The sequence below is a fragment of the Oenanthe melanoleuca genome, chromosome 14, assembly GCF_029582105.1.
Source record: "Oenanthe melanoleuca isolate GR-GAL-2019-014 chromosome 14, OMel1.0, whole genome shotgun sequence".
NCBI lineage: Eukaryota > Metazoa > Chordata > Aves > Passeriformes > Muscicapidae > Oenanthe > Oenanthe melanoleuca.
In genome coordinates this window covers 6,753,488-6,778,456 of record NC_079348.1, presented here as the reverse complement: position 1 = coordinate 6,778,456, position 24,969 = coordinate 6,753,488, and the positions used below count along the sequence as shown (strand labels likewise).

At 47.2% G+C, this 24,969-nt stretch overlaps 2 protein-coding genes across 3 annotated transcripts; one reads left to right on the top strand and one right to left on the bottom strand.

Annotated features, from left to right (window-relative positions):
* Positions 1–1,771: 1,771 nt before the first annotated feature.
* Positions 1,772–9,110, bottom strand: NT5M (5',3'-nucleotidase, mitochondrial). Its single transcript, XM_056503555.1, has 5 exons — positions 8,258–9,110; positions 5,521–5,621; positions 5,079–5,139; positions 4,636–4,750; positions 1,772–4,474 (listed from the first exon to the last, which is right to left on the bottom strand). Exons 1-5 carry the CDS (start codon positions 8,513–8,515, stop codon positions 4,317–4,319), a joined length of 693 nt encoding a protein of 230 aa, XP_056359530.1. The 5' UTR covers positions 8,516–9,110; the 3' UTR covers positions 1,772–4,316.
* A 1,435-nt stretch (positions 9,111–10,545) lies between these two features.
* On the top strand, positions 10,546–24,281 carry COPS3 (COP9 signalosome subunit 3). 2 transcript variants are annotated; one of them, XM_056503856.1, is made up of 12 exons: positions 10,546–10,742; positions 13,509–13,638; positions 14,523–14,635; positions 14,732–14,781; positions 15,617–15,709; positions 16,425–16,604; positions 17,545–17,685; positions 18,729–18,902; positions 19,734–19,820; positions 20,134–20,247; positions 20,808–20,888; positions 21,183–24,281. In XM_056503856.1, the coding sequence occupies exons 1-12, from the start codon at positions 10,688–10,690 to the stop codon at positions 21,234–21,236; spliced, it is 1,272 nt and encodes a 423-aa protein (XP_056359831.1). In that variant the 5' UTR covers positions 10,546–10,687; the 3' UTR covers positions 21,237–24,281. The 2 variants fall into 2 exon arrangements, with proteins under 2 accessions (XP_056359831.1, XP_056359832.1); XM_056503857.1 differs by lacking the exons at positions 10,546–10,742; positions 13,509–13,638; positions 14,523–14,635 and having other exon boundaries at positions 15,549–15,709.
* Positions 24,282–24,969: the final 688 nt, after the last annotated feature.

Sequence of the window (24,969 nt, the reverse complement as noted above, 5' to 3'; positions counted from 1 at the left end):
ATATTTTCTATATGGACCCTATAGGTGCCTAGTTCATCTTCTAACCCACAAATCGTTCACGTTTTTGCCCATCCCATTCATTCTCTGCCCCATCCAGCTGGAGAGAGAGCAAGGGGCTGGGAGGAGGCCACCCCAGCACATTTCCCCATCCCTGGAAGTATCCAAGGCCAGGCTGGATGGTGCTTGGAGCAACCTGGAATAGTTGAAGATGCCCCTGCCCATGGCAGTGGGTTGCAATGAGATGTTTTTTAAGATCCCTTTCAGCCCAAACCATTCCACGATTCTCTGATTTTCCGGCGCCGGTGATGTGCGGGAGGGATGCAGAGGGCACCGAGCCTGGCTGGGATACCCGGGAGGGCTGAGGGATGGAAGGAGCGCTGGCACATCGTGCTGAGCTCAGGCTGGCAGCAGCGCTCTCCCACACGCGGTCACACAGTCCCCTCTAGTGGATATTCCTCTTCCATCGCATCCAGGGATGTCCTGTCACACCGCGCTGGCACCGCCGGGCTCCCAGCAGTGACTCTGCGGCACCATCCTGCTCCTCTGCCGAGCTGGGCACGGTGGCAGGAGCAAAGCCCCATCCAGCTGCCGCCAGCTGCTCCATCGCTCCCTCCGCTCCGGCCCCTCCTGCGTATCGGGGTGACTCAGCCTCCCCGTCCCTGCCCTGGCTTTGTCCCGCACCACCCGCTGCCCTTGCGTCAGGGCTGGCCCCGGCTGGCCCCTGCATTCCTGGCTCTCCTCTCCGCTGGCATTTCACACCGCTCGGGGCTCTTTGGGCACTGGCCAGCATGAGAACGAGCTAATGAGCAGCCTGGTGGCCACTGCTTCCGAGGATCCAGGGGCGAGCATCACTTGCTCCCGCCCTGCCAGGGGCTGCTACCTTGGTCCAGCTGGGACTGGGGAGTAGTGGGATGCTTTCAGGTGAGTGTTTGCACATTTGTCCAGCAGCTCCTGCCCATGGGAAGGGTGCAAAGGCTCTCACCAGCACTGGTCTTGAGCATTGCCCTGTGCTCAGGGCTAGGGCACTGCCATCTCCCTACCCCTCCTCTTGGCCTCTGCCTGCTTTGGAAACTGCTTATCACCTGGCAGATGTGTGGTATCTGCAGCCTGAGGCTTTTCAAGGGGAAAAAAGTAACGTAGGAGAGCGTGGAAGAACAGACACAGCTGCAGACCAGGAGTTCATTGTGCTCCATCAGCATGCAGTCCCTCCAACTTGCCCTGGAAATGTGACCCTGTGCCACCATCCAGCAGCCCCAGCTCAGGGCAGAGCTGATGTCAAACCCTCAGCCTCCATCCCTGGGCCAGGGAAGGACGGTGTCTCCTCTGGGGAGCTGGGACTTCCAGTGCAGGGTGAGGGCAGTGGGGATGGAGGAGGAGCTGTGGCCCAACACTTGCTGCCAGAAGCCCCAAAAAGCAGCTGGAAGTGTAGAGATGCTTGTGGCTAAACCACCCCTGAACAGCTTTATGGGACCCACAGCAGCATCCTGGGGAGGTGTACACCCAGTGGCCCAACAGGACACACACTTCACAGCTTTATTTATTATAAAAGATCTTTAGGAAGATGAACCCTACCCATAACCACCCCTTGGCTTTATTTCTGCCCACAGGGACTGTGTCTAACAGGATGATGGCACTGCCAGGGTAGCAGGGCTGGTTCCAGGTGTTCTGGACAAGGGGACATTCCCAAACCTGGAGGTGAAACCCCCCTATCCCCACACAGAGCCACGGCTGGGAAACTGCAAACCCCAAACTCCATTTCTAGGCAGCTGGATGTCAAACAACCCAGTGTTTATTGCAGTGCTCCTCATTTGCCTCAGGTTTATAGATGTACATTCAAAAATAAAAGCTCTGTGTATGTCAGCTGGACACAGACAGGCTTGAACGACGAACGGGCCGATCCATCAGCGATGGAGTCACCTCCCAGTCCTGTGTGGCAGCAAACAGTCCAGCTGCCAGCTCAGGATCTCTGTGCATGGAGTTGGAGCCTCAGGCATGAGAAACTCCAGCTCTGCTTTCAAGTATATTTGGTGTGAACCCACATGGTCTCTCTGGCATCTCATCTCACCACAGGGAAAAGTCCTGCTGGCCCCAGAGAGCCACATCCCTCTGGTCTGCCCCAGCCTCGGGGGAAGACGACAGCTTTGGGCAGCTGCTGGAGCAATGTGCCAGCTTCTTTTGGCTCAATGAGCAGGGAGAAGGCTCTGGGGAGATCAGGCAGCTCATATTTACATGGTACCATTAGGAAAAAAAACAGCTTGGACCCCATGAAGTCACCCTGGCTGCACAGAGGGGCCAACAGCTGATGCAGGTCTGGTGGAGCCAAGGGGTTCCTGATGTTCAGCTGCCCATGTTTCTCCCATGCTGTCCCAGTTCCCAGCCTGAAAACCCTCCAGCCAAGGCAGCCTTGGCCAGGAGGCTGCACCACATCCCAAACAGACCCCTCCATACCAAACTCACCACGAAGAGAAGCACACAGTGGTTTAAACAGGAAAGAAAAATGGAAAAAAAAAAAAAAAAAGAAAGAAAGAAATAAAAGATACTTGTGGTATGTAAGTCCCACTGCCCTGGGCCAGCCATGCCAACTTTGTAAACTCCACCCTTCCCAAGACACAGGGCAAGACCCAAGTGGACACTGGCCTCATCCCTGGCCCTGCAGCACCCAGGGGAAGGCACAGGTTCCAAAGCACCAACTCCAGAACCCCTCCAGGTCCTGGATACAGGAAGGGTCTGGCTGCCACTGCTGAATTACATTATTTGTTGGCTATGTACCTTTAAGTTCATGCTGATGGGGGCCGACAGGAGAGGGGAGAGGCAAATCAAAGGTGTGAGCATGGAGAGAAGGATGGAAAACCCTGGCTACCACCTCTGCCTGTGGGCTTGTGTGTTCAGGTGGGGAATTCTACTGCTGCAGCCAGCAAGTCCTTGGGCCAGGAGGGCAGTGGGATTCTAGACAGCGTGGGCACACACAACAACAGGGACTGATGGCCTCTGTGGTGTCAGCAGTGACACACCCAGCTCACACCTGGGGCTTTGCCTGTCCCACTGGGACAGCTGGGCTGTGGCTGCCCTGTGGCAGTGCCACAGGCAGGGAGGGGATGCCAGGCTCTCCCAGCAGCTGGGATGTCTCTGAGGCTGGGAAGAGCAGCAGCAGCAGCAGCAGCAGCAGCTTTCTCATGCCAGACAGGTCACTCAAGTTCAAGGCTTGGTGCAGGCTCAGCGAAGCAAAAATGAGACAAACAAGGGAGGGAGAGGCTGTGGGCACAGATATGCAAATGCATCCCTCTTGGACTGCCCCTTGGTCTAAATCCTCCCTTTCTGGTGGCCAACTGCAGCTTCCCAGCTGCACTGGCTGCTTCCAGAGCTCAGCAGCCCCTGCACTGCCCCTGGCAGAGGTGGCTGGTACAGCTATGTGTGCTGTGACCCCTTTGTTCAGCCAGGCACTGAACACCTCTCTGCAGGGTCCCAGAACCAGGGGAGTGGGGCTGGCAGATGCTGTGTCCCCAGACATCCAGAGCTGGGACTGTGGTGGAGCTGCAGAACAAACTACCCTGTGATGCAGCTCATGGCACCTCTCATGGGCTCCTGTGCTGGTTTTGGCCAGGGTAGAGTTATTTTTTTTCACAGTGGCTTGTATGGGGCTATATTTTCTGTGAAGAAAATTAAGTCTACCCTGACTGAAACCAGCAAAGCTCTCCAGCCCAGCATCTTCCCTTGCAGTATGGGAGAACTGCAAACAGCATCCTTGGATGTGCTTGTGACAATTCTCCACCAACACAACCCCAGGGCAGGGAGCCTGGAGAGCACCTGCCTGCTCTCCCTGCCCTTCCAGCCACCCTCTCCCCAGATCCAGGCACTGCCAGAGGGAAAGATCTCCTGAGGCAGCTCCTTGGGATGAAACTAAACAAATCACATGCATGATCCCTGACCATAACATGGAGGGGAGGATGGAGAGCTGGTCTGTGTCACACAGTGCACCAGGCAAGGGCAGTGACACACTGAGGGTGACCTTGTCCATCACAAACACCAGGCTGGCCCTGGGGGGGTGCAGATGCAGCACAGAGACCCCAGAAGTCAGTGAGAAATGCTCCCCAGCCAGACTGTCAGGTCCACAGGCACAATCCTGCTGTTGCTCCCTCGTGGCAGAGCTGGGTCTGTTTTTCAAGTCCAGGTGACTGTGGTGCCTCAGCTCACCCTCCTCTTCCTCTCTGCAGCAGGGACAGTGTCTGTCTGTCTGTCCATCCGTGGCTCTGGCCTTCAGCAGGACTCACAGGGACACAGGCAGGTGCTGCAGCCCCAGGAGGCCCTGGGGGCTGTGTTTAGGTGGCCTGGCTGGGTGGGAGGCGCTTGCTGTCCAGAATGGCTCTCCAGTCATCAGACCAGGAGTGCAGCCGGCGGCTGGGGGGCTTCAGCTGCAGGTGCTTGTTGTGGCAGGCAGTGAAGAGCACGTGCTCCCAGCTGGGGTTCTGCTCTGCCCCTGCAAAGGAAGGAAGGGCAGTGGTTTGGACAGCTCTGAAACACTGAAGTTGATTTTACTCCAACATGAAGACCCCAAAGTTATAAAACCCAAACAGCACAGAAAAGACCAACACCCATCCCTGGCTGCCTCCAGTCACTCCTTCACCCCTCACCTCTCACCTGTTATATCAGGTCTGTCATCTATAAGCAGATCAGCAGAAACCACAGTCTTATCTCGTGTCAAAACAATCTGCTCAAGAAATTCGGGGCCAAAGTGCTTCTCCACCCAGGCATACTGGAAGGCAAGAGGTGGCTGGTGAGCTCGGGGAAGGCTGATGGATGGGGCAGGGGCTGCTTGGTAGTGTGGAAGCAGCCCTGGCCCCCACACAGGGAGGATATCTCTCTTAATAAGTTCATTAGTGGGATGGATTTGGATGCTACTGGAGTAAAAGTTCTTTGAAAGCCGAGCAGCTTTTGATGTCATGATGAAAGACTAAGACCAAGAGCCTCAGTGCATGCAAATGAATGGATCAGGTAAATTTTACAGCCAGAAGCATCAGGGGTCAGACATCTTTCACTGGGCAGTGTGGATGAGAGGGGGAGCTGAGATTTGGGCTGCTCACCTTCTCGTAAGGGCAGTACCGGTACTTCTTGATTGGGCTTGTGCAGATGAACACATCAGTGCTGCCACAAGGAGAAAAACAGGGGCAGAGTGTCATTCTGGGCCAGAGCAGGCAGCAGCCCAAGGCCAACCCCCCCACCACACACAGATCAAACAGATTTAAGACATTAATCCCCCATCTCACAGAATCCCAGAGCACAATCGTGTCCCCCTTTTCACAGCCTTGGCTGGGTGCAGAGAGCTGAAGGGAAGAGGCTGCACATGGCTAATGTTCCAGGTACTGCTCCAGGAGTTAAAGCCCTCTCTCCCTTCCCTTTCCTGATGGCCAGGAGATATTTATTTTTAATGCTGTTGTTGTATCAGCACTTCTGCCAAGAGGTGGATGTGAAGACACAGCTGCTCCTCTGTCCATCCCCACATGCCATGGGCAGGTTCATACTCACTCTGCCAAATTCGCCATTTGCTTCACAGCTTCCACAGCCCCAGGGAGAGGATCCAGCTCGATGAAGAAGTTCTTGGATTCCCAGATGCTGATGGCTTTCTCCTGTGAGGGGGAAGCATGCAGTTATTGCACTTCTTGCAATTTTTCCTGCATGTGCATCCTCCTCACCCTTTGCCAGGACAGAGGATGGGACAGGGAGAACAGTGGGAGCACCAGCTCCAGTCCCTCCTGCTCACCCCTCTTGCCTCTGTGGATGCCTCTGCTCTCCACCTGCACCCACCCCATACAATCCAGATTGGAGATGCTCTGGAACAGGCTGTTTTAACTCTGCAGCCCCAGACACACAGGGAGCTGTACTTTCCTGTCAGTCCAAACACCAAAGATTATCCAGATCCAAACCAAACCCATCCAGAGGGACAGATCCATGGACCCAGCTGATGTGGCCTGGTGGCCCTGCTCCACCATGATGCTGCTCAGGCACAGATGCTCTCTGGCCTATTTGTCTCCATGAGATCACTTAAAATAGCAGCCAGGCTGCTCTCCCAGGAGAAGGTACATTACAGGATGAACCACATGACAGGATGAATGCAGATGCTCTTCCTCAGGGATGCCTGGACAAGGTCTAGCAGGCAAATAGAGCATCTCCAGCAAGGATTTGAAACACATTATCCAGGACAGCAGCCTGGGTGCACTGGTATGGCACAGAGAGAACAGAGAGGAGACTGCAGGGAGCAAGACCTTGGGGTGAGGGCGGAGTCCAAGGGCTGCCTGCAATGGGTCCAGCACAGCTCTAAAGAACAGTACTGCCTCAAACAGGTTAACAGCTTGTCAGGTGCCAAGGAAAGCAATTATTTTGCACAAACATCGTGTCCTTGGGGAGGAGGGCTGGGAAGGAGCAGAAGCAGCCCAGCCCCAGAGTTGTGATGCAGCTGAGGAGCTGCAGATTCAGAAATGCCTCCAGGCTCCATGGCAAGAACAACCAGCCTAAAAGTCTGCCATGGGGCCATGCAAACATTCCAGTTTCACTTGATCTGCCTCAGACTGGGCAATAATGGTGTTTTATTTTTAAGACATTTTCTGTAGTTGCAAAGAGACACCTGAGAAATGCAGCCTGATGCAGCAGAGCACTTCAAACTGCACTGAAGTGTTTTCTTACAGCAGCACTTCCGCAGCTATCCCGCTTCCAATTATGTCAAAAAGCATTTTGCAATCAAGCTTGAGGAGGGAAGAACTAAGCTCATTTTGAGAACACCCACTCCACTGCACTCCCAGAGCCAGAAAAACTCCCTGTGGCACCACGACCAGCATGCTGCCCAGCAGATGGAAAAATTCCCTGGGCTGGAATCCCACAGTGTGCCAGGACAGACCCTCAACCCCCATAAGGAATTTCCCTGCCTGTCCAGGGCTCTCCATCCTTCCAGGTCTGTGAGCTCAATATTGCTGAACTTTCTCCCTTTCAGAGCTGGGACCTGCAGCTTGTTGGACTCTGTGGCTCCCATGTTCTGTCCCTGAAGCAGGTCAGTGGTGCTCTCTGGTCAGAGACTGCAATGGCCCATGTGTCTGTGGCCACAGAGCAGCTGCTGCTCACTTCAGCCCTGCCCTGAAACCACAGGGAAAACCAGGACTGCCCTGAGGTCACACTGTGCAAGTTTTGCTACTTGTTCAACCCAAGGTTTTGGTGGTTTTACATGATCACAGCAGACACAAGATGAGCTCACTTCATTTAACACATCCAAAGTAGTTACGATCAAGAAAGAAAAAAAATTGTTATCATGTGTTACGCCTGCCAAACTCTGAGCAGCTGCTTTACTGCACAAATGATGTCCTGCACTTCCCTTTCACCATCCCTAGCCAGAAAGGACACTTTATTCCTTCAGCTCATCAAGTTGTTTAGGACTTTGCCCATGGGAGAGCCCTGGACCTTATTCCCACTCCTTTTCCTGTAACCATCACACTCCTAACAACATGAACACTTTATTTACCATAACACATTTCAGCCAGTGCAACTGCAGTCCATGGATGAGACCACAGACATCCACTGGGATGGGAAACTTATAGAGGCAGAAACCAACTCTCTGCAGCAGTAAGCCTGTTGCTGAATGATAAATTACAACATAGAGAGAGCTTCTGCTTTTAAGCTTTAGTTATTAAACTGTATATAGTAATTTCTGGCATGGGAGGGCTTGGGTTGTTTTATTTTTAAGTAAGCCCTCAAATGAAGCATCAGCTGCATGGTTTGTTCTGAACTGCTCTGCTGCATCCCACCCCTCACATTTCTCCTGAGGAGCTACATAATCCATGTAGGAATGGTACCAATCCACATGGCCAAATCAGAGCTAGAAAAACCCAGCTATATAATCTGGGCTATTTCAAGACAGATGTTCTGAAGTACGCCCTTTCTTTGCCTCTGTCTCTGTCCAGGAACACAGAGAAAAAGCCCACTAGGCCATCTGATCAGCCTGGTCTAGTGGAAAATGTCCCTCCCCATGGCAGGGGATTGGAATGAGATGGTCTTTAAGGTCCTTATCAACCCAACCCATCCTAAGAAAGACACAGATGTGCACGAAAAAAACGGGATTTCTGAGGAAAAACGCACAGCTGTGCGGTGCCCCTGTGTTCCTGAGGTTTTTGGTGTCCTCCACAGCCCTCCCCCCATGAGCTGGGGCTCAGAGGGTCCCTGAGGGCCAAGCTCTGGCCACAACGAGCCCACGCACGGAGCCGGGGGAAGCACAACTCACACTCAGCTCGGGTCCCAGGCGCCCGTACTGCTCCGACACCCAGAAGCCCCGCCGGTCCTCCAGGGCAATGTAGGGCTTGTCGGGGTACCTGGCCCTGAATTTCTTGAGGAAGCCTCCCTCGAAGTCGGCCAGCACCCCGTCCATGTCCACCAGCACCCGCAGAGCCCGGCGGGTCCCCGCTGCGGGACCCAGCCCCCTGCCCAGCCCGGCCAAGCAGCGCCGCGGCCGCAGGTGCAGGAAGCAGCTCAGCAGAATCATTGTGGAGAGGGGGCTTGGGGATGGCGGATTTGGGGATGGGGGCTCAGGGGAGGGAATGGGAGGCTCAGAGAAGCAGGTTCAGGGCAGGGGATGGGGGTTTGGGATAGGGGATGGGACCCTGGAGAAGGGGATAGGGGCTCGAGGAAGGGGATGTGTCTTCGAGCAGGCGATGGGGTCCCGAGGAAGCAGATGGGGGGCTCGTGGCAGGGGATAGGGGGCTCAGAGCAGGGGCTGGGGGGGCTCTCCAAGCAAAAGCGGGGAAGGATCCTCTATTTCAAGCACGCACCGAGGCAGCGGACAGCCCTGTCCAGCGCATCCCTGTGCAGCAGGAGAAAGCAGCGGCGGGGGGTGCAAGGGGGAGCAGAGCCGGGGGGCTGCAAAGACCCGTCCTGGCCCCCAGCGCGTCCTGCCCCTCCCCGCCCCATCCCATCCCTGCCCGGCAGCGAGCGCGGAGCGGCGGCAGCGGAGCGGGGGCAGCGGGGCCGGTGCCCGGCTCGCAGCTCGCCCCGACCCGGCAGTGCAAAGCCCAGTTCCTCTTCCCGGTGCCTGGCGAGCCCGGAGCGCCGGCACCGCCTTAAAGCGGCACAAGCGCCCTGCGACAGCGCAGCGGCTCCGCGCCGCCGCCCGCCTTAGGGCTGCCCCAAACCCCGCTGCCCTTCCCCTCCCTCCTGCCCTGCCTCAGTTTCCCTCCCTTGGGATACCCACTCCCTCCCCGTGCCCGTCCCTGCCTGCAGAGGTGGTGGGTATGTTTGGGGGCACTGATGGTGATTTTCTGCGTAAAATGCACTCGTTTCTGGCAGTTCTTGCGCCGTGTGACAACTCTGTCCCCATGCGTGACAAGAAACCTGAAAAGCCAATCCCCGGACCCCAAAGAAGGGCTCGATGTTCTGACTAGAGATACCAAAGATCTGTTCAAAAAACACTTAGGGTATTAAAACTGATGAAAAGGAGAGTTTTTCAGCTGGTTCTGGCAGGATTAGGCAACCACTGAGCTGGGAAATAAAATATTTTGCTCGACAGCAATAAGGTTCCAAAATATTTAATTTTTCAAGTCCAAGTTGTTTTCAAGTGGAATGTATTGTCCTTGTTTCATAGAGAGGGCAAATTTGACCTGGGGAAGGTCACGGAAAGGAAGGAAGAACTGGCTGGACACGATGGTGATCTCAGCTGAGGCTGGGAGGGGAATGTGTGAAGTTCAGGTCTGTGTGGTGCTTTCACTTGCACCGCAGGCGTTTTGCTTCCCTGCAAGGAATGGGATTTCAACACAGCTGGATGTTCCTGACTAAGCAGGGAGGGAATACGTGCAAATTTATGGCTCCCCAGGGCAGTGGTCAGGGCACCAAGCCTGACAGAGTTCAAGAAGCATTTAGTTAATGCTCTAAGGCACAGGGTGGAATTTTGGGCTTGTCCTGTGCAGGGCCTGGAGTTGGACTGGATGATCCCTGTGAGTCCCTTCCAGCACCGGATATTTTACAATTCTGTGATATCCACTCAGGCTTCCATCCTCTCCATGGATACTGAACGACCGACACATTCCCTGCCTGCAACAGCTCCGGGACACGCAGCTTCAGCTCCCGAGGGATGGAAAATACAGATCCATGTATGAGCCTGAGGGATTCAAATCCTATTCCCTGATACCAGAACAAACACCCCACGCCATCAGACGACAACCACCACATTGAGTCCCCGTCAGAGGGGACAAAAGGGATTAAACCTATGCTGGTGCAGTGCAGCCATCCGAGTGGGCTTCAACCCCCGCCCCGCGATCAGCGGGAGGGACCGGCCACCCGTGTCGGGGAGGGCCCGGTGTCGCAGGGGGCCCTTATTACATGGACCTCGTGTCGCGTGGGTCGGCGGGCAAACGAGGGCCGCATGTCGCGAGGGTCCCATGTCGCGGGGGACCCGGGTGTCGCGGAAGGCCGCGTGTCGCGGAATGATGATGCGCAATGACGTCAGCACCCCCCCCCTCCAGCGCTGCTGAGTCACGGCCCCCCCCGCTAGCCTGACGCGAGCCCGGCGGTTGCCATAGCGACCGCGCTTCTCGCGAGAGGCGGCGGAAGTGGCGCGTGGGCGGCGGCCGCTCATTGGCGGGCGACGGGCGGCGGCTCCCGGCGCGCGCCGCTCCTCCCGCCCCGCCCCTCAGCGCGCGCGGCCGCGGCGCGAGCCGCCAAGATGGCGTCGGCCCTGGAGCAGTTCGTCAACAGCGTCCGGCAGCTCTCGGCCCAGGGTGAGGGGGACGGGGCCGGCCGGGGGCACTGGGAGGATGGGGCGGGCCCGCAGGGCCGAGAGAGGGCGGGGAAGACCGAAGGAGGTGGTCAAACCGCGCGGGTGGCGGGGCGGCGGGCCGGGGCCTGCCCGCTCGCACGGCGCTCCCTCAGGCGCGGCTCCGGGGTGCCGGGGTTAACCCCCGTGCCGGGGTTAGTTCGGGGCAGCTCTGAAGGGCTCCTGGCGCTGTGACACGGCACGAGGGACCGGCGATGCTCTCCTGGAGCTCCGCGCTTCTCCCAGGGGGTGGTTTCGGAAGCGGAGCCCGCACCGGTGATCCTGCCAAAATCCGAGCCTTTAAAATAGGGGGAGGAGCGAGCATCGCTAGGGCTTTAACTGGGGTTGTGTGGCCCAGCCTGTCACCTCACCAATGAACGGGCAGGTCGTGATAAACGTGGTTTAAATTATATTTCTGAATTGTCCAAGCGTCCGTGCTTTACATTTCCAAGCAGAGCATGGACAGAGAGTCCCGCCCCACCTCGAACTGTGTGACAGATCTGAGACTGCAACCACGTGGCAACGAAGGGTTTTAATAATCACAGTTAGAATTTCTTAGTTTCACTGCCAAACTTCTAATTTTACTGTGTGTGGGCGCAGCGTTTCCTGGTTCTTGAACTTTCCCTGTGTGTTTATGCTCTGTGAAATGTGTTCTAACTGGTCTCTGCCTGGGATGTTTCCTCCCAGAAGCTGATCAAAAATTGATGTTCCCCACCATGGCCCCAGGTTTTATCTCTGGCAGTTCTTGGGTTGAACTCCAAGTTTCTCTTACCCTGGTTTCACTTAATAAATAAAAAGTATTTCTACTTTAGAGACAATTCATACCTGGGTGTGGGTGCAAACCAGATGGAAGATGGATCCTTGTTCTCCTAGAGCTGAGCTGGAGAACTTTCTGTCACAGAGTTTTGGGGGATGCAGAAGGCTCAAGGGGAGACTGGTTTGCTGTATGGAAGTTCTCCCATTAGGGATGAACCTGGGAGACGTTCTCTCTGTGAGAAAGTCCTCAGCACAGTAAGGACATGGACCTGTTGGAGCAAGTCCAGATGAGGCCATCAGGATCATTGGAAGGTTGGAGCTGTGAGGAAAAGCTGTGATAATCTGGATTGTTCAGCCTGGAAAAGAAAAGGCTCTGGGGTGGCCCTCCAGTATGTGGAGGGAGCTACAGGAAATATGAGGAGAGACTGTTTATAAGGGCCTGGAGGGACAGGAAAATAACAAAAGATCTGGGTTAGATTAAATATTAGGAAAGAATTCTTCTCCGTGAGGGTGGGGAGGCCCTGGTACAGAATTCCCAGAGAAGCTGTGGCTGCCCCTGGAAGGTGAGGCTGACAGGGCCTGGAGCAGCCTGGGATAGTGGGATGTGTCCCTGTCCATGGCTGTTTGGGATGAGATGATCTTTGAAGTTCTTTTCAACCCAAACCGTTCTGGGATTCTGTGAAAGTAAATCCAGAGCCAGGCTGGCAGGTGGATGTGAGAGCACTCAGGGGCAATGTGTGTACTTGTGGTGGGTTCTGACTGTCATTTGGCCACCTGGGAGGTGACAGAAAGGGACATTTAGTTGGGCCTGGCATGGGAATTCCTGCTTAGACTAAATGTTGTTCAGTGTGTGTGTTGGGGGTAGAGGGATAGATCACAGAATCCCGGAATGGTTTGGGTTGGAAGAAGCCTTAAAGGTCATCTCTTTCCAACCCTTGCCATGGACAGGGGCACTCTCCACTAGACCAGTTTGCTCAGAGTCTGTTTGGGGTTTGGTTTTTTAATTTTGTGTTTTTAGGGGAATGCTAAGTGATAAAACTGTAGAAGGGGTGGTTTTCTGGAATAGGGAGGACACCAGAACTAAGGTTTTGCAGTGCCTGAGCACCATTATCAAAGCACAGAGAATTCTACAAGCCCCATTCCTTCCCATCCTTATGCTTTTTTTTTTAAATTCCATGTAGAGGAGAATGGTTTTGGAGGTGAGTTTCTGGGCTCTGGTCCCCCGTTTGGAGTTGTTGATCCCTCTATCACTTCAAAACTAACATTTCACTGCTAGAACTTCCCAGCTTTTCCTTTCTCAAAGGAAAAGGCCAGAGACCTGAGGGTAGTGTAAATCTCTCTGAATGGAGGCACTATTCCTTGTTTTATGGAGACTTTTGTTAAGAGTGAGAGAACCTCTATTTTTTCTCTCTAATCTGCAAGGATTGAACATTGAAACAATACTCTGCTTCAGAAGGACATAGTTTTAATTCATTCAGTTAATTGTGGGGGAGGAAGAGTTTGGAAGCAGCTCATGGGAATGGATCTGCTTTCTTTATAAGGGTTTTGGGGCTTACCATACCTTCCTCATTCAAAGTAATCACTTTCCATGCTGTGTGTGTAGCTCACAGCATGTAGAATAACAATGTAGTTTTAATTGTACAAAGTAAATTTAAGGACAGGTTTTTAAATACTTTTGTTGTAGATACTTAGTTGTGACTTTAATGCCTACTTCAAAAAAATGCTTATGAGCAGACCTGAAAGTTGGGTAGTGCTTGAGGACCAGTCAGGAACAAGCTCTGGTGTTTGTTTTATTAAAAAAAAAAACAACCATGTGGTGAGTAGAAAATTAATGCCTGCTTTATTAAAGAAAATTAAAACTTGGGGTGAGACTATTATTTCCTGAGGTTACATGGGGAAGCAGGTTATAATGAGGTGTGGGAAAGGGTGAATGTTCTCTAATTAGGCTTTGATAATAATGCTTTTTATTTTTCAGGGCAAATGACCCAGCTTTGTGAACTGATCAATAAAAGTGGAGAGCTGCTAGCAAAAAATCTTTCCCATCTGGATACAGTGCTCGGTGCCCTGGATGTACAGGAACACTCACTAGGTGTTCTTGCTGTTTTGTAAGTGTTGCGTGCTTTCAATTAAATATTAGAACTTCAGACAATGAGCTGAACTCTCAGCCAAGCAAAGTGTTTAGTTCTAGCACTGGCACAAGTTGCCTGGGGAATCTGTGAATGCCCCATCCCTGGAATTGTCCCAGGCCAGGTTGGATGTGGCTTGGAGCAACCTGGGACAGTGGAAGGTGTCCCTGCCCATGGCAGGGATTGGAACTGGATGGGCTTTAAGGTCCCAGACCATTCTGGGATTCCATTATAAGTGTTTTTCCATATGTGTTCAGCAAAAAGATACAGAATTTTTTATAATGTTTATAACGTTATAAAACATTATTTTCAGGGCATTAATACACTGAACTGTAAACATGGAGCAAGATGTTTTATTCCAGTAAAAACAGGTTTTTATCATGGGTGTTTGTCTTTAGACAGCACTCAGGCTCTTGCTGCTGTCTGGAGTTTAAGATAAAACTTGAGTTGCCTTGGGGTGCTGAACTAAGGTAAAGATATTTAGTCTTGAATTCAGTAAAGATATTTAGTCTTGAATTGACTGTATCTGACTTCAAGTCTGCAGGTTCCACTGCTATTTTAAAATTCTCTTTTAAGGGAAAGATCAGAATTCCAGTACTTGTTCTACTACTCTTTTGAAACAAAATACTGATAATACTGAAAATTATCTTTGCCCTTGTAATTTGCACTAAATAGAGAATTATGTTGTGCATAGAAAGCTGTTTCCAAATGTTGTGCAGCTACTGGGGAAATCCTATGCCATGTCTCATAGGCACTTTGGATTTGTTTACAAGCACCTACATGCAGGGACTTAGCAATGAAAATGAATCTTTTTAATGAACCTTCAAGTAATAAATGCTAAACCTTTTGTTTCTTTGTTTCAGGTTTGTGAAGTTTTCTATGCCCAGCATCCCTGACTTCGAAACATTATTCTCACAGGTGCAGCTTTTTATCAGCACTTGCAATGGAGAACACATTAGATATGCAACAGACACTTGTAAGTTAAGCCTAATTTCAGACTTGATATATTTTTTGATAGTTTGGTAATAGTGGTTTTTCACTGAGGTGTTTCTTTGTTTTTTACTGTGTTTAGTTGCTGGCCTGTGCCACCAGTTAACAAATGCCCTTGTGGAGAGAAAACAGGTGAGCAAGTACAAATAAACTACTCCATACCCAAAGCTTAAAGGGGGTGTTACCAGCCTCTTATTCCATAAAGATTTGCCACTAATTTCACATCAAGTGTTTCTGTGCAGCTGTTTAGTTGTTAAGTTTACTGAAAGGTAATGAGGCAAACTCAAAGATTTCTCTAAGGGAAAACCTAAGGAAGATAATTTTAGGGGGAGAAATGTCACCTAAAAACATGTTCTCCCACACCAGAATATGAGGTCCGTAGTACCAATAATGTTCTTCAGACAATGTGTGCATAAGTAGAGGAGAGAGCTGCAAGGGTTATTAGCACTGGTGAGTCATGATTTTAGTTTTAGTGTTATTCTCACTGGTGTTAATGAAATGCCTTAAAATGTGCAGGAAACTTGATTAAGAAGTCCTTGACCAGTGGTTTTGTTGCTAAAATCCTGACTTTTTCAGGCCACTTTGGTCAAGTCTAGCCTGAGACAGACCAGATTTGATCTCTACTTCTAAGTGGAGTGAAGTGACTCTCCTTGTCTTTAGTATTTGCTGAGAGTTGAGATGGACTCATGGAGGCAAGGAAGGTTTTCTTACTGACACAGATTACTGTATTCCTGGTGAGATTGGCTTTGTGGAGCAGAATTGATGACTTTATCAGAACAAGCTGTATAGCCAAGGTTAGTTTTATTTTCCGAGAGACTGCGATATCCTACAGAAAGGGAACCTCAAGTTAACTATTACTTAATGGAACCTGTCAATTAGTGTTATTTTTCATTTGTAAGTGTCAACATAAGATCCAATGTGCTGCCATCTATGAGAAATTATCTGAAAGAGATGTAATTTCTGACAGCCCCTGCGAGGAATTAGCATTCTCAGACAAGCCATAGACAAGATGCAGATGAACACAAACCAGCTGACCTCAATACATGCAGATCTCTGCCAGGTAAGGGGATCAGAAAGGCTTTTTGAGAGAGTAAAAGCTTATAAAATACCTATAAACCTTAAAGGAAATGCGTGTTTACATATTGTAGTGTAAGAATGGATTTTCAACTGGATTTTTGTTTGTTTTTCTCCCAGTAGTAAATAATATGATATACTCAAATAAAATCTGAATCTGATATACAGACTAATTATTAATTTTAAATGTTCAGTGCATGTCCTGAGATCTTTGATTTTGTTGATGACTTCAGAAAGTCCTTTGACATCCCTCCTCTGTGGGCTGAAAGTCACACTGAACTTGGGTGTTTCAGTGTAATATCCAGCTACTGTCTGCTCAAGTCTGACAAAAGACATGTTTGTCTTGGTGTCTTTGGCCTGGATTTGTGTTTCTGTCTCATTCTTGACTCCTGGGATTTAGGGTTGGACAGGAATGTTCAGAGCAATATTTAGTGCTGCCAGCACAGTAGTCTGGCAGTCCTGGAGTTTCAAACAGCTTTGTCAGACTTTAATTTCTTTAGGGGTCAGATAATTTTATAACAGTACATAATCTGTGTTAAAGATTTTTCAACCTGTGGTACTTCACTACTGGCATTCTGTTTTTTAACTCTTGGGAGAGTGATATTTATGCAGCAGTATTAATTAATTTAGTTTCAATTCCTTCTCATGGAAATTCAAATGGAAATGGCTAATTTATAAAAACTTGATTTATTTTCTTGTAGCTCTGTTTGTTAGCAAAATGCTTTAAACCTGCCCTCCCGTATCTAGATGTGGACATGATGGATATTTGTAAAGAGAATGGGGCATATGATGCGAAGCACTTTTTATGTTACTACTACTATGGTGGGATGATATACACTGGGCTAAAGAACTTTGAAAGAGCACTCTACTTCTATGAACAGGTAACTTGAAATGAAATTATAATTCTGAAGCGTGATGTCTGAAAAGGCAAAAGTAGATGTGTAGCAGTGCTGAGAAAACACAGCACCTTTGAACTGCCACAAGCAAAACTGCCTTTGGAGGTGTTTTCCTTTAAGAGTCTCTCACAGCCTCATTGCACTGTAAAGCTGTGCAGCTCAAAGGGTGATGTTAAATTTATCTCACTACAAATGTTTTTCAGCTGCCTGCTTGAAACTGCAGCACAGAAACAGGTCACAGGCTGACACACGGTTGTGTGTCCTTAAAAAATAGTCCAGTGGTTTTGCTAAAGCCTTTGCGACTTTTATGAGAGGAGTTCTGCTTCTTCAATGCTGGTATAATATTTGCTGGGTTTGCTTTATTTGGGGAGGAAATAAAAATAATAAAATTGGGAAAACGTTGTGTATGAGGGGAATGCTGTGAAATGTGCAAAACAAATTGGTGCAGCATTTTTCTTTTTTGTAAATAAGGGTCAGCTCTTGAGTAGTTCCAGTATCATAGTGAACTAAAATCCTTTTTCCCTGTAATGCACACCTCTGATAGTGTAATAGCTTTATAAAACTTCTTTGGGGTCTATGTAAATCCAGGTTCACAAGTAGCTACAGGCGATTTCTGGTACAACTTTAGATATATTCCAAGGAAGGAAGTTTTGATTCTATCTGAGCAGGTCTCTTTTAAGACAGACACCAGTGTAATGTGATGTGTTTTGAGTAGCTTGTATAAAATTTCCTTTTTCTGGTGTATGTCTGGATAATTGATTTTGACAGTAGTTAGTTAAGCTTCAGCGCTCAAAGGAGAATTTCATATGTCACTGTATCCTTTCTACATGCAGCTTGAAATTGAGTTTTTTGTTCATGCAATAGCTACCAGGATCTACCAGTATGGAGACTAAATTTCTGTTCCATTTCTTTCTCTCTTGCTTAGGCAATAACTACTCCAGCCATGGCAGTCAGTCATATTATGTTGGAATCATATAAAAAGTATATCCTAGTTTCTTTGATACTGCTTGGTAAAGTTCAGCAGCTACCAAAATACACTTCTCAGATAGTTGGTAGATTCATTAAGGTAAGTATTGTAAATGCATCTAAGTAATAGATCAGTCTGAATTTGCAAATGTGTAACAGTGGAAGGTGTCTGTGTCCATGGCAGCGGTTTGGAGTGAGGTGAGCTTGAAGGTTCCTTCAAGCCCAAACCATTCTATGATTGTATGATGTCAGTGGTGCAGGTTCTTAAAATCTGGGAAAAGTTCAGTGTTGAATAGTACTAATCAATATTCCTTTCACTGATACTGCACCTTCCTTTATAGCTTTTTATGTCAGAATTTAAAGAATACTCAGATTTCAATTGGCTTTCATGCTGCAGTGTCATTAGGAAAAGATTTGACCTGTAATTTCATCTGATTGAAGCACGAAATGCTAAACAATTTATTCCTAAACCCCAGCTTTTTTAAGAATAAAAGCTTCTAAAAAGACTGTGAGTTTGGAGTCTGTAAGCATTCAGATTAGGAGGTGTAGGGTGGGAGCCAGAACTGCTACTAAGAGAGTTCTGATCCTAAGTAAAACACTTCTAAAAGTTAGTTCTTACTCAACACCGAGTTTGTTCAGTTGTGACCAAAATTCTAGAGAGTTCCAAAATTTTTCTAACTCCAGAGACTAATAAACAAGCTGAAAACATTTTAAGGTAGTTTAGGTGAACTGGACTCACCCTCTGAGCCTCTGCTGTTGATGCTGTGACCCGATGTGGTCACGCTTGGATGTCTTAGAGGGCAGAACAAATACAACGGATGGGCAATTACTGGCAATACTTACCCCAGACTCAGCTGGTCAGTTGAGTTTTTTCACACTGCTGTAAGTAAAACTGCCACACAGAGATCCTGCAACGATGTCTATTAAATGTTACACAGAAGTAATACAGATTTAGTGTATGAGGGTCTGTCATTATTACAAAGCCATGTATGGGCACCCTGTCGTTTTTTATGAGAAATGCCCAAGCTGCTTAAATTTACTTCAATGCCTGCATGGTTTCTAATGTTGGAACACTGAATAGGTTTTGTGAGGCTGGATGAACACTGTGTTCTCTAAGAAGGGTTCTCATTTTTTTAATTGCAGCCTCTTAGCAATGCTTACCATGAATTAGCACAAGTTTATTCAACCAATAAACCCTCGGAGCTTCGAAATCTGGTGAACAAACACAGTGAAACTTTCACAAGAGATAACAATATGGGGCTGGTTAAGCAATGCTTATCATCTCTCTACAAAAAGAATATTCAGAGGCTAACCAAGGTAAGAGAAACTGTGAGCAGTGTTCCTCTAAGAGTGTATTTCTGAAATATATTCAATTTAGAGCTAAATGATAACATAGTAATGTAGCAGAGAAATTACTAAAACTGAGATTTGTGTCTGAAACAAAGGAGACTAGAATGCCCTATATAGGAAAGCAAATCAGTTGGCCTGCTTATGCATTATTTAAAAGCTGATTCAATCTGTCTGTCAGGGGGGTTTGCCTATGAGGTTTTTGTAGAATATCAGAAAAGTGAGCACTGCAACCCAGTGACCTTCATCCCTATTCAAAAAACAGGAAAACTGAACTTTACAGGCCACTTCATTAGAAAAGATTGAATGAATAGGACAGATTTTGGAAAAATAAAAGGAAAACCAGAAGTACTGAAGTGATTTGTTCCTTCAGCTGAGAGATCAGATTAATCCTGAAAGGTGATTTGGGAAAGTGGTTTTTTTGCAAGCTCAAATGGTATTTGCTGTAGTAGAAAAAAATCTCATAAGGTGTTTTATATATGCATCTCTTGAAGTAAGTTCAAGGGGTGGAGAGTCACCTTTTTTGTATATAAAGGTGAGAGAAAGAGGTTGGACATGGTCAGGACTACCTGGTGTAAAATGAAATTGCAGGAATGAGTAATGACTCCATACGTGCTCAGTGTAACAAATTAATGTCTGGAGGAAGAACTGACTCACTCTCATGAGCCCTTTAATAACTGTGTGTTTCACTTGTTCCTTCCCATCAGATTTCCACAACCAGGTTACATAGGCCATGAAGCATCAGCAGGAAAATCCTTAACATGCAGTTAATTTAACACTTTAAAACTTTCTAAATTTCAGACGTTTTTAACATTGTCATTACAAGACATGGCAAGTCGAGTGCAGCTGTCAGGGCCCCAAGAAGCCGAAAAATATGTCCTCCACATGGTAAGATCTCTGGCTTGGTTAAACTATCCCAAAATTAGTGTTTGGCCTAGCAATACACATCCTGAGCAGTTCTTCTTCAGGGTGGAGGAAATGCTGGCAGTCTGCTGTGATGTTGAGACTGTTCTCAAAAACTCTAAAAATCTATTATCCATGTAAAATAAGGCAGGAATTGTGTTTTGGGGATCCTATCTTTTTGTCTTGTGGGAAATAAAAGCAACCAAGTTAAAGACAATTCCACAAAGAGTCTGTGTGTTGTAGTTACCTGAAATTCTGTTCTTGGTGATAACTTCTATTAAACCTTCTGTCTTTTCAGATAGAAGATGGTGAAATCTTTGCAAGTATTAATCAGAAAGATGGTATGGTCTGTTTCCATGATAATCCTGAAAAATACAACAATCCAGCTATGCTTCATAACATTGATCAGGAGGTAAATCTTCTACTGCTTTTGGAGTTATTATCAAAGAGCCTTAGTCTGTAATCAGAGAGCTGCTGCCAGAAGCCAGTGTAGTAACTTAGAAATAGAGAGTGAAGACTGTAAACCACTATTTGACTATTTCACAGTATTTTCATGGGTTTTAGATTAATACTCTCTGTCAATGTGTCCTGCACAGCTTGAGCTGTTTCAGGAGACTGATTGGGTGCTGTTGGTGATGAGAAGATCCTTGAATGAATTAGATTGTTTCAGAGTTTTTAAACTTCAAGGATCACTTCCATTGGCTCTCAGTAACCTGTCTGTAGGTTAAGGTGGTTGAGCCTCATGCAGCTGTCTGTCAGCGGCCTTAAAAAGTGCTGTTAGGAAGACATGGATCAAATGAAGGGAATAAAAAATGGTCTGACACTTTTGTTTGGGAGGTGAGGGATAAGAACATTTTGATGTGGGACTTTAGTGGTGGCAAAAGTTATTTGTTCTACATGGCACAGCCGTGAAATGTCTTGAAGATCAGGTACAAGCTGGACAAAGTAATCAATTTCATACATATTTTTAAGATGCTGAAATGTATAGAGCTAGATGAACGACTGAAAGCCATGGATCAAGAGATCACTGTGAACCCTCAGTTTGTGCAGAAGGTAATGGATTTAATGTCTTGTAAGAATATGTAAGAAATTCATTCAGTGCAATGAGTGTGTTGTACTGAATGTCAGTATTTACAGTGTTGTTATTACACATTATTAATAATATGTGGATAAACATCATGACACATCTTAAAGATAATTTAATATTTTTAAGGTGCTTTTTCCTAATTAATCCTGCAGTGATTATTTCATAGGCACTTTATTTTCTTGCCTGTTCACTTCAAAGAACTGTCTTTCTCAAGCCTGCAGACCTGTTTCTGAGCAGAACTAACTCTCTCTCCCTTTCAGAGTATGGGCTCTCAAGAAGATGACTCAGGGACCAAACCATCCAGTTATTCTTGAAATTAATGTTGCTCACCACTCCGCTTTCAAGTAAAAGCTTATGAAAGAATCACGCCTGGAAGAGGGCATTGAGGAGTTCCATGAAGAGAGCAGAGAGAACTGAGCTTTGCTTTTCACCTGGACATTAAGAAAATAAAAGAACACCCTCTCAGTACTGTATAATATCAGAAATATTCTCTGCAAAGAAAAAGGAAATCTCAAAAGAAACTTGAAAGTCTGTTGTGGATTTATTTATCTTCAGATTAACATTGTTAATGCATTAAATAATCTACCTTTTGTTTTAAAGGGTTTGAATGTTGCTGTGTTTCTGTAGCAGTCCTCTTCTGCAAAAACAAAAGTGTTATTCAGGGAAGAATGCAAACTAGTGTTGGTTCACTTGCCAGATAATTATTGGTTCATTATTCTGTATTTAAAGTTGGCTCAGTGCAGATTTATCGTATGTGTGGTGGGGGGGCAGAGGGGTGGAGTTCAAGCAAATCATAATGTAGAGAATTTGCATATGCCCAATGTAGCTGGTGCTGTCTGTTAAATGAAGAAATAACTGTTCTTCCCAAAAGGATGAGGAGGATATCAACGTGTCCTTGTAAGGAAGTTTGCTGCAAAGTAGGAATCATATATGGAAAACATACATGACAGCTGTTTATGATTTTAAGTTTCTGGTACAAAATATCTGCTAATATTATTTGCTCTTAGATGAAACTTATTAGACCTAAACAAAAGGATATTTGGAAAACATTGGTGTTCTGGAGGATTCTTGATAGGAAGTTGTTTCCACTGAAAGAAATTTAAATGTTTGTTCCTGTGCAGCTGGCATGAAGATGTTCAACAGGCTGATAGTTTCTTTGATGGAAACCAGTATTTCTGCATGGAACATAAATAGAATTCTATATAGCTCTCAAAATGCAGGATTTTATTCAGATATAACATGTTGGAATGGTACCTGGTTTTTAATTTACTATTTTAAACTTTAAAACTTTGTTATTGGATTCTTTAAAGTTCTTCACCCCTTAAATCAATGGGCTGTTTAATTTTCTGTTGTTCTCGTGTATCTGAAGATTCTCACTGTTCAAACACCTTCCTGTCAGGCAGAAATAAACCTGTCATCAAGTCAGAAAATTAGAAGTTCAGCAGCTCCTGCTTCCTACTGAAACACCTGACCAGGAGCTGCTTGCTCCTGCTACCTTGCCAGCTTGTTTCCAGGTGGTAACTGAGCATTCCTGGCTCTTGCTGTGTGAAGTTTGTATGTATTGAGGTTGAAAATATTCCATTTGTACTTCCAGTACTGATAGAGAAGTGTTGGGGTTTTCCCTTGGTGTCCCAAATCTAGCAGAGCCTCTGTGACAGCAGGGTGCTGCTTTCTGGTGAAGAGAGGTGTCCTAGGTTGTGGTTGGTGGTGAAGGATGTTTTTAATGGTATAAAATAGCAGTTTAGTGTTGAAAACAATGGAGGTCCATAGTATGAGCAGCTCATAATTTCCTGCCAGGGAGAATTCCATTCAGACAACTTTTGTATCTGATCTTTAAGCAAAATATTGGTTTTTTTTCATAACTAGCTTTACAAGTCATGTAATGCAGATCTATTATTTTGAAGGTTTTTATCCTATTTAATCCTGCAGTGATTTTAATGCTGAACACACACCATTTTGCTCGCTGGTACCATGGAAGTGTTAAATGAGTAGTGATGCTGTAGCTCAAGCCCAAAAAACAGGGTGGTTGTTACTACCATGTGTGGCACTCACAGAAGGGATTGCAAACAACTGATCCCAAACCTCGCCCCTCCAGAAATGTGCCTGGCTCAACTCACCTTGCGAGGGGAAAATGTATTCAGGACGCTGTCATGGAGTTGGAAAAAAACCAGGAATGTCCATTTTTACAGTACTAGTTCCTAGTAGTGAGCATGGAGTTACCTGCTGAGAGCTGCAGGATCATTTTCCAGCTGTGGAACTAGAAGCAAACTAATTATGCAGCTGGCAAATAGCTCTAGATTATTCTCTTCTTTTTTCTTGCCTAAAGTAGATCAATAAATGACAAATAAAAACAAAAAATCCATGCTCACAACAAAAGGATGGCAAAAATAGCTGTGTAATAGCTGTTTCAAGTGATATATTCCATTATATATCTGATTTTTAAGAAAGCAAATGCTTTTAGAGAACTGCTGAGGTTCCTCTTCTGGCGTGGATAGTTGCGCTGTTAATGTCTGAATTTTGTTAGAAATTCAAAGTCACATCCCACCTGTAGAAGCAGTAGATAAAACATTCGCCAGAAGTGCTCCAGGGAAGGGCTTTTAAGTCCTAGTTTGATAAACACACATGGTCTGGCATTTGCATGTCTTGAGATAGCGCTGAAATTATGTCAGATTTTTAATGAAGCAGCTCCTTCCAAGTCTTGGAACTAATTGTCTGGGCTGTGGTCTGCTGAGAGGCTTTGAGAACACTTGGGCTTTCTGGTTTTAATTTGTATTTACTGCAGGGAAGGACTTTTGCTCAAATCTAGGAACACTGTGTGCCGTGCTGCTCCCAGCTTGGACTCTCAGAGGTCCCGTGGCTGTTTCTTCCCATCAGACACAGTCACAAGATGTGCCCAGGGAATACTGAGTGTATGCTTTGATAGCTGACTCTGATTTTGATGCATTGTAATTAGCAGAGACACAAAATGCACTTCTGAAGGCAGCGTTAGATGTGCAGCTGCAGTTCATAGCCACAGGAGGGGTCTCTAGGCCAGTCACTGAGATTTTGAAATGTTTCTGAGAAGGAATGGTTGGAAGCTGTTTGTCTACAACCCCGACTCCTGTTTTTGTGCCCCAGTGCATGACCTCTGCTGAGCCATGGCTCCCTGGCGTAGCTCCAGCTGCCTCCTCCTCCACAACTTCCCTGTGTGTCCCACAGCACAGCCACAGCCCCGTTTGTGTTGTCATAGGCAATCTGTATAACCTAGGAAATGTTCTCTGCATGGCCTCGCTGGCCCGGGAGGTTAGTCCTGAGAAGCTGTTTAAATGTACTATTGGAAAATAAAGATAACAAACGAGTCATTCTTAGTTTGTCTTAAATGAGATTGTAGGTCTTTTGTATTTGGGGTTTTCTTAGTTTTTTGGGGGGGATCTCTTGCTGTGGTTGCTTTTCAGGAGTGATTTTTGCCTGCTGCGTGTGCCCTCTGCTCCAGAGGTGTTCAAGCCCCGTTGATGGCTTCTCAGAGTAGAAATAATTTTAATCTTTAGTTTCTTTCTTGAGAAGTGCTGCTGCAGATCCTTTCATGAGATGGGCTTTGGGATTTTGGATGGAACACTTTTATTCTGAGCAACCTGGTCTAGTGAAGGTGTCCCTGCCCACGGCAGGGGGTTGGAGTGGGATGGTCTGTAAGATCCTTCCAACCCAAACCATTCTGGGATTCGTGTCTGAGCTCTGTGTTTCTGTACTAATCCATCTTGCTGACCATCTGGCTATTTTTTTAATCAGAGACATAATTATTAGTCCATGCTTGGATCCAGAGGTGTGTCTTGTAGTGGCATCAGCAACAACTCTGTTTTGGGATTAAAGTACAAGTTTTACTCGGTTGAATAATCTATGCTGTTATCTTGAAAACTTGCTACTTCTGTTCAGATTCAGGTATTAAAAACTCTGTAAGGGGCAGGGAGGAATCTGGTTATTATTTTGAAGCCTAATAGTTCACATGGAATTTGGTTTAGCTTTCTGTCACAGATTCCTAGAAGGAAAGAATCCTTTAATACTTAAACTTGA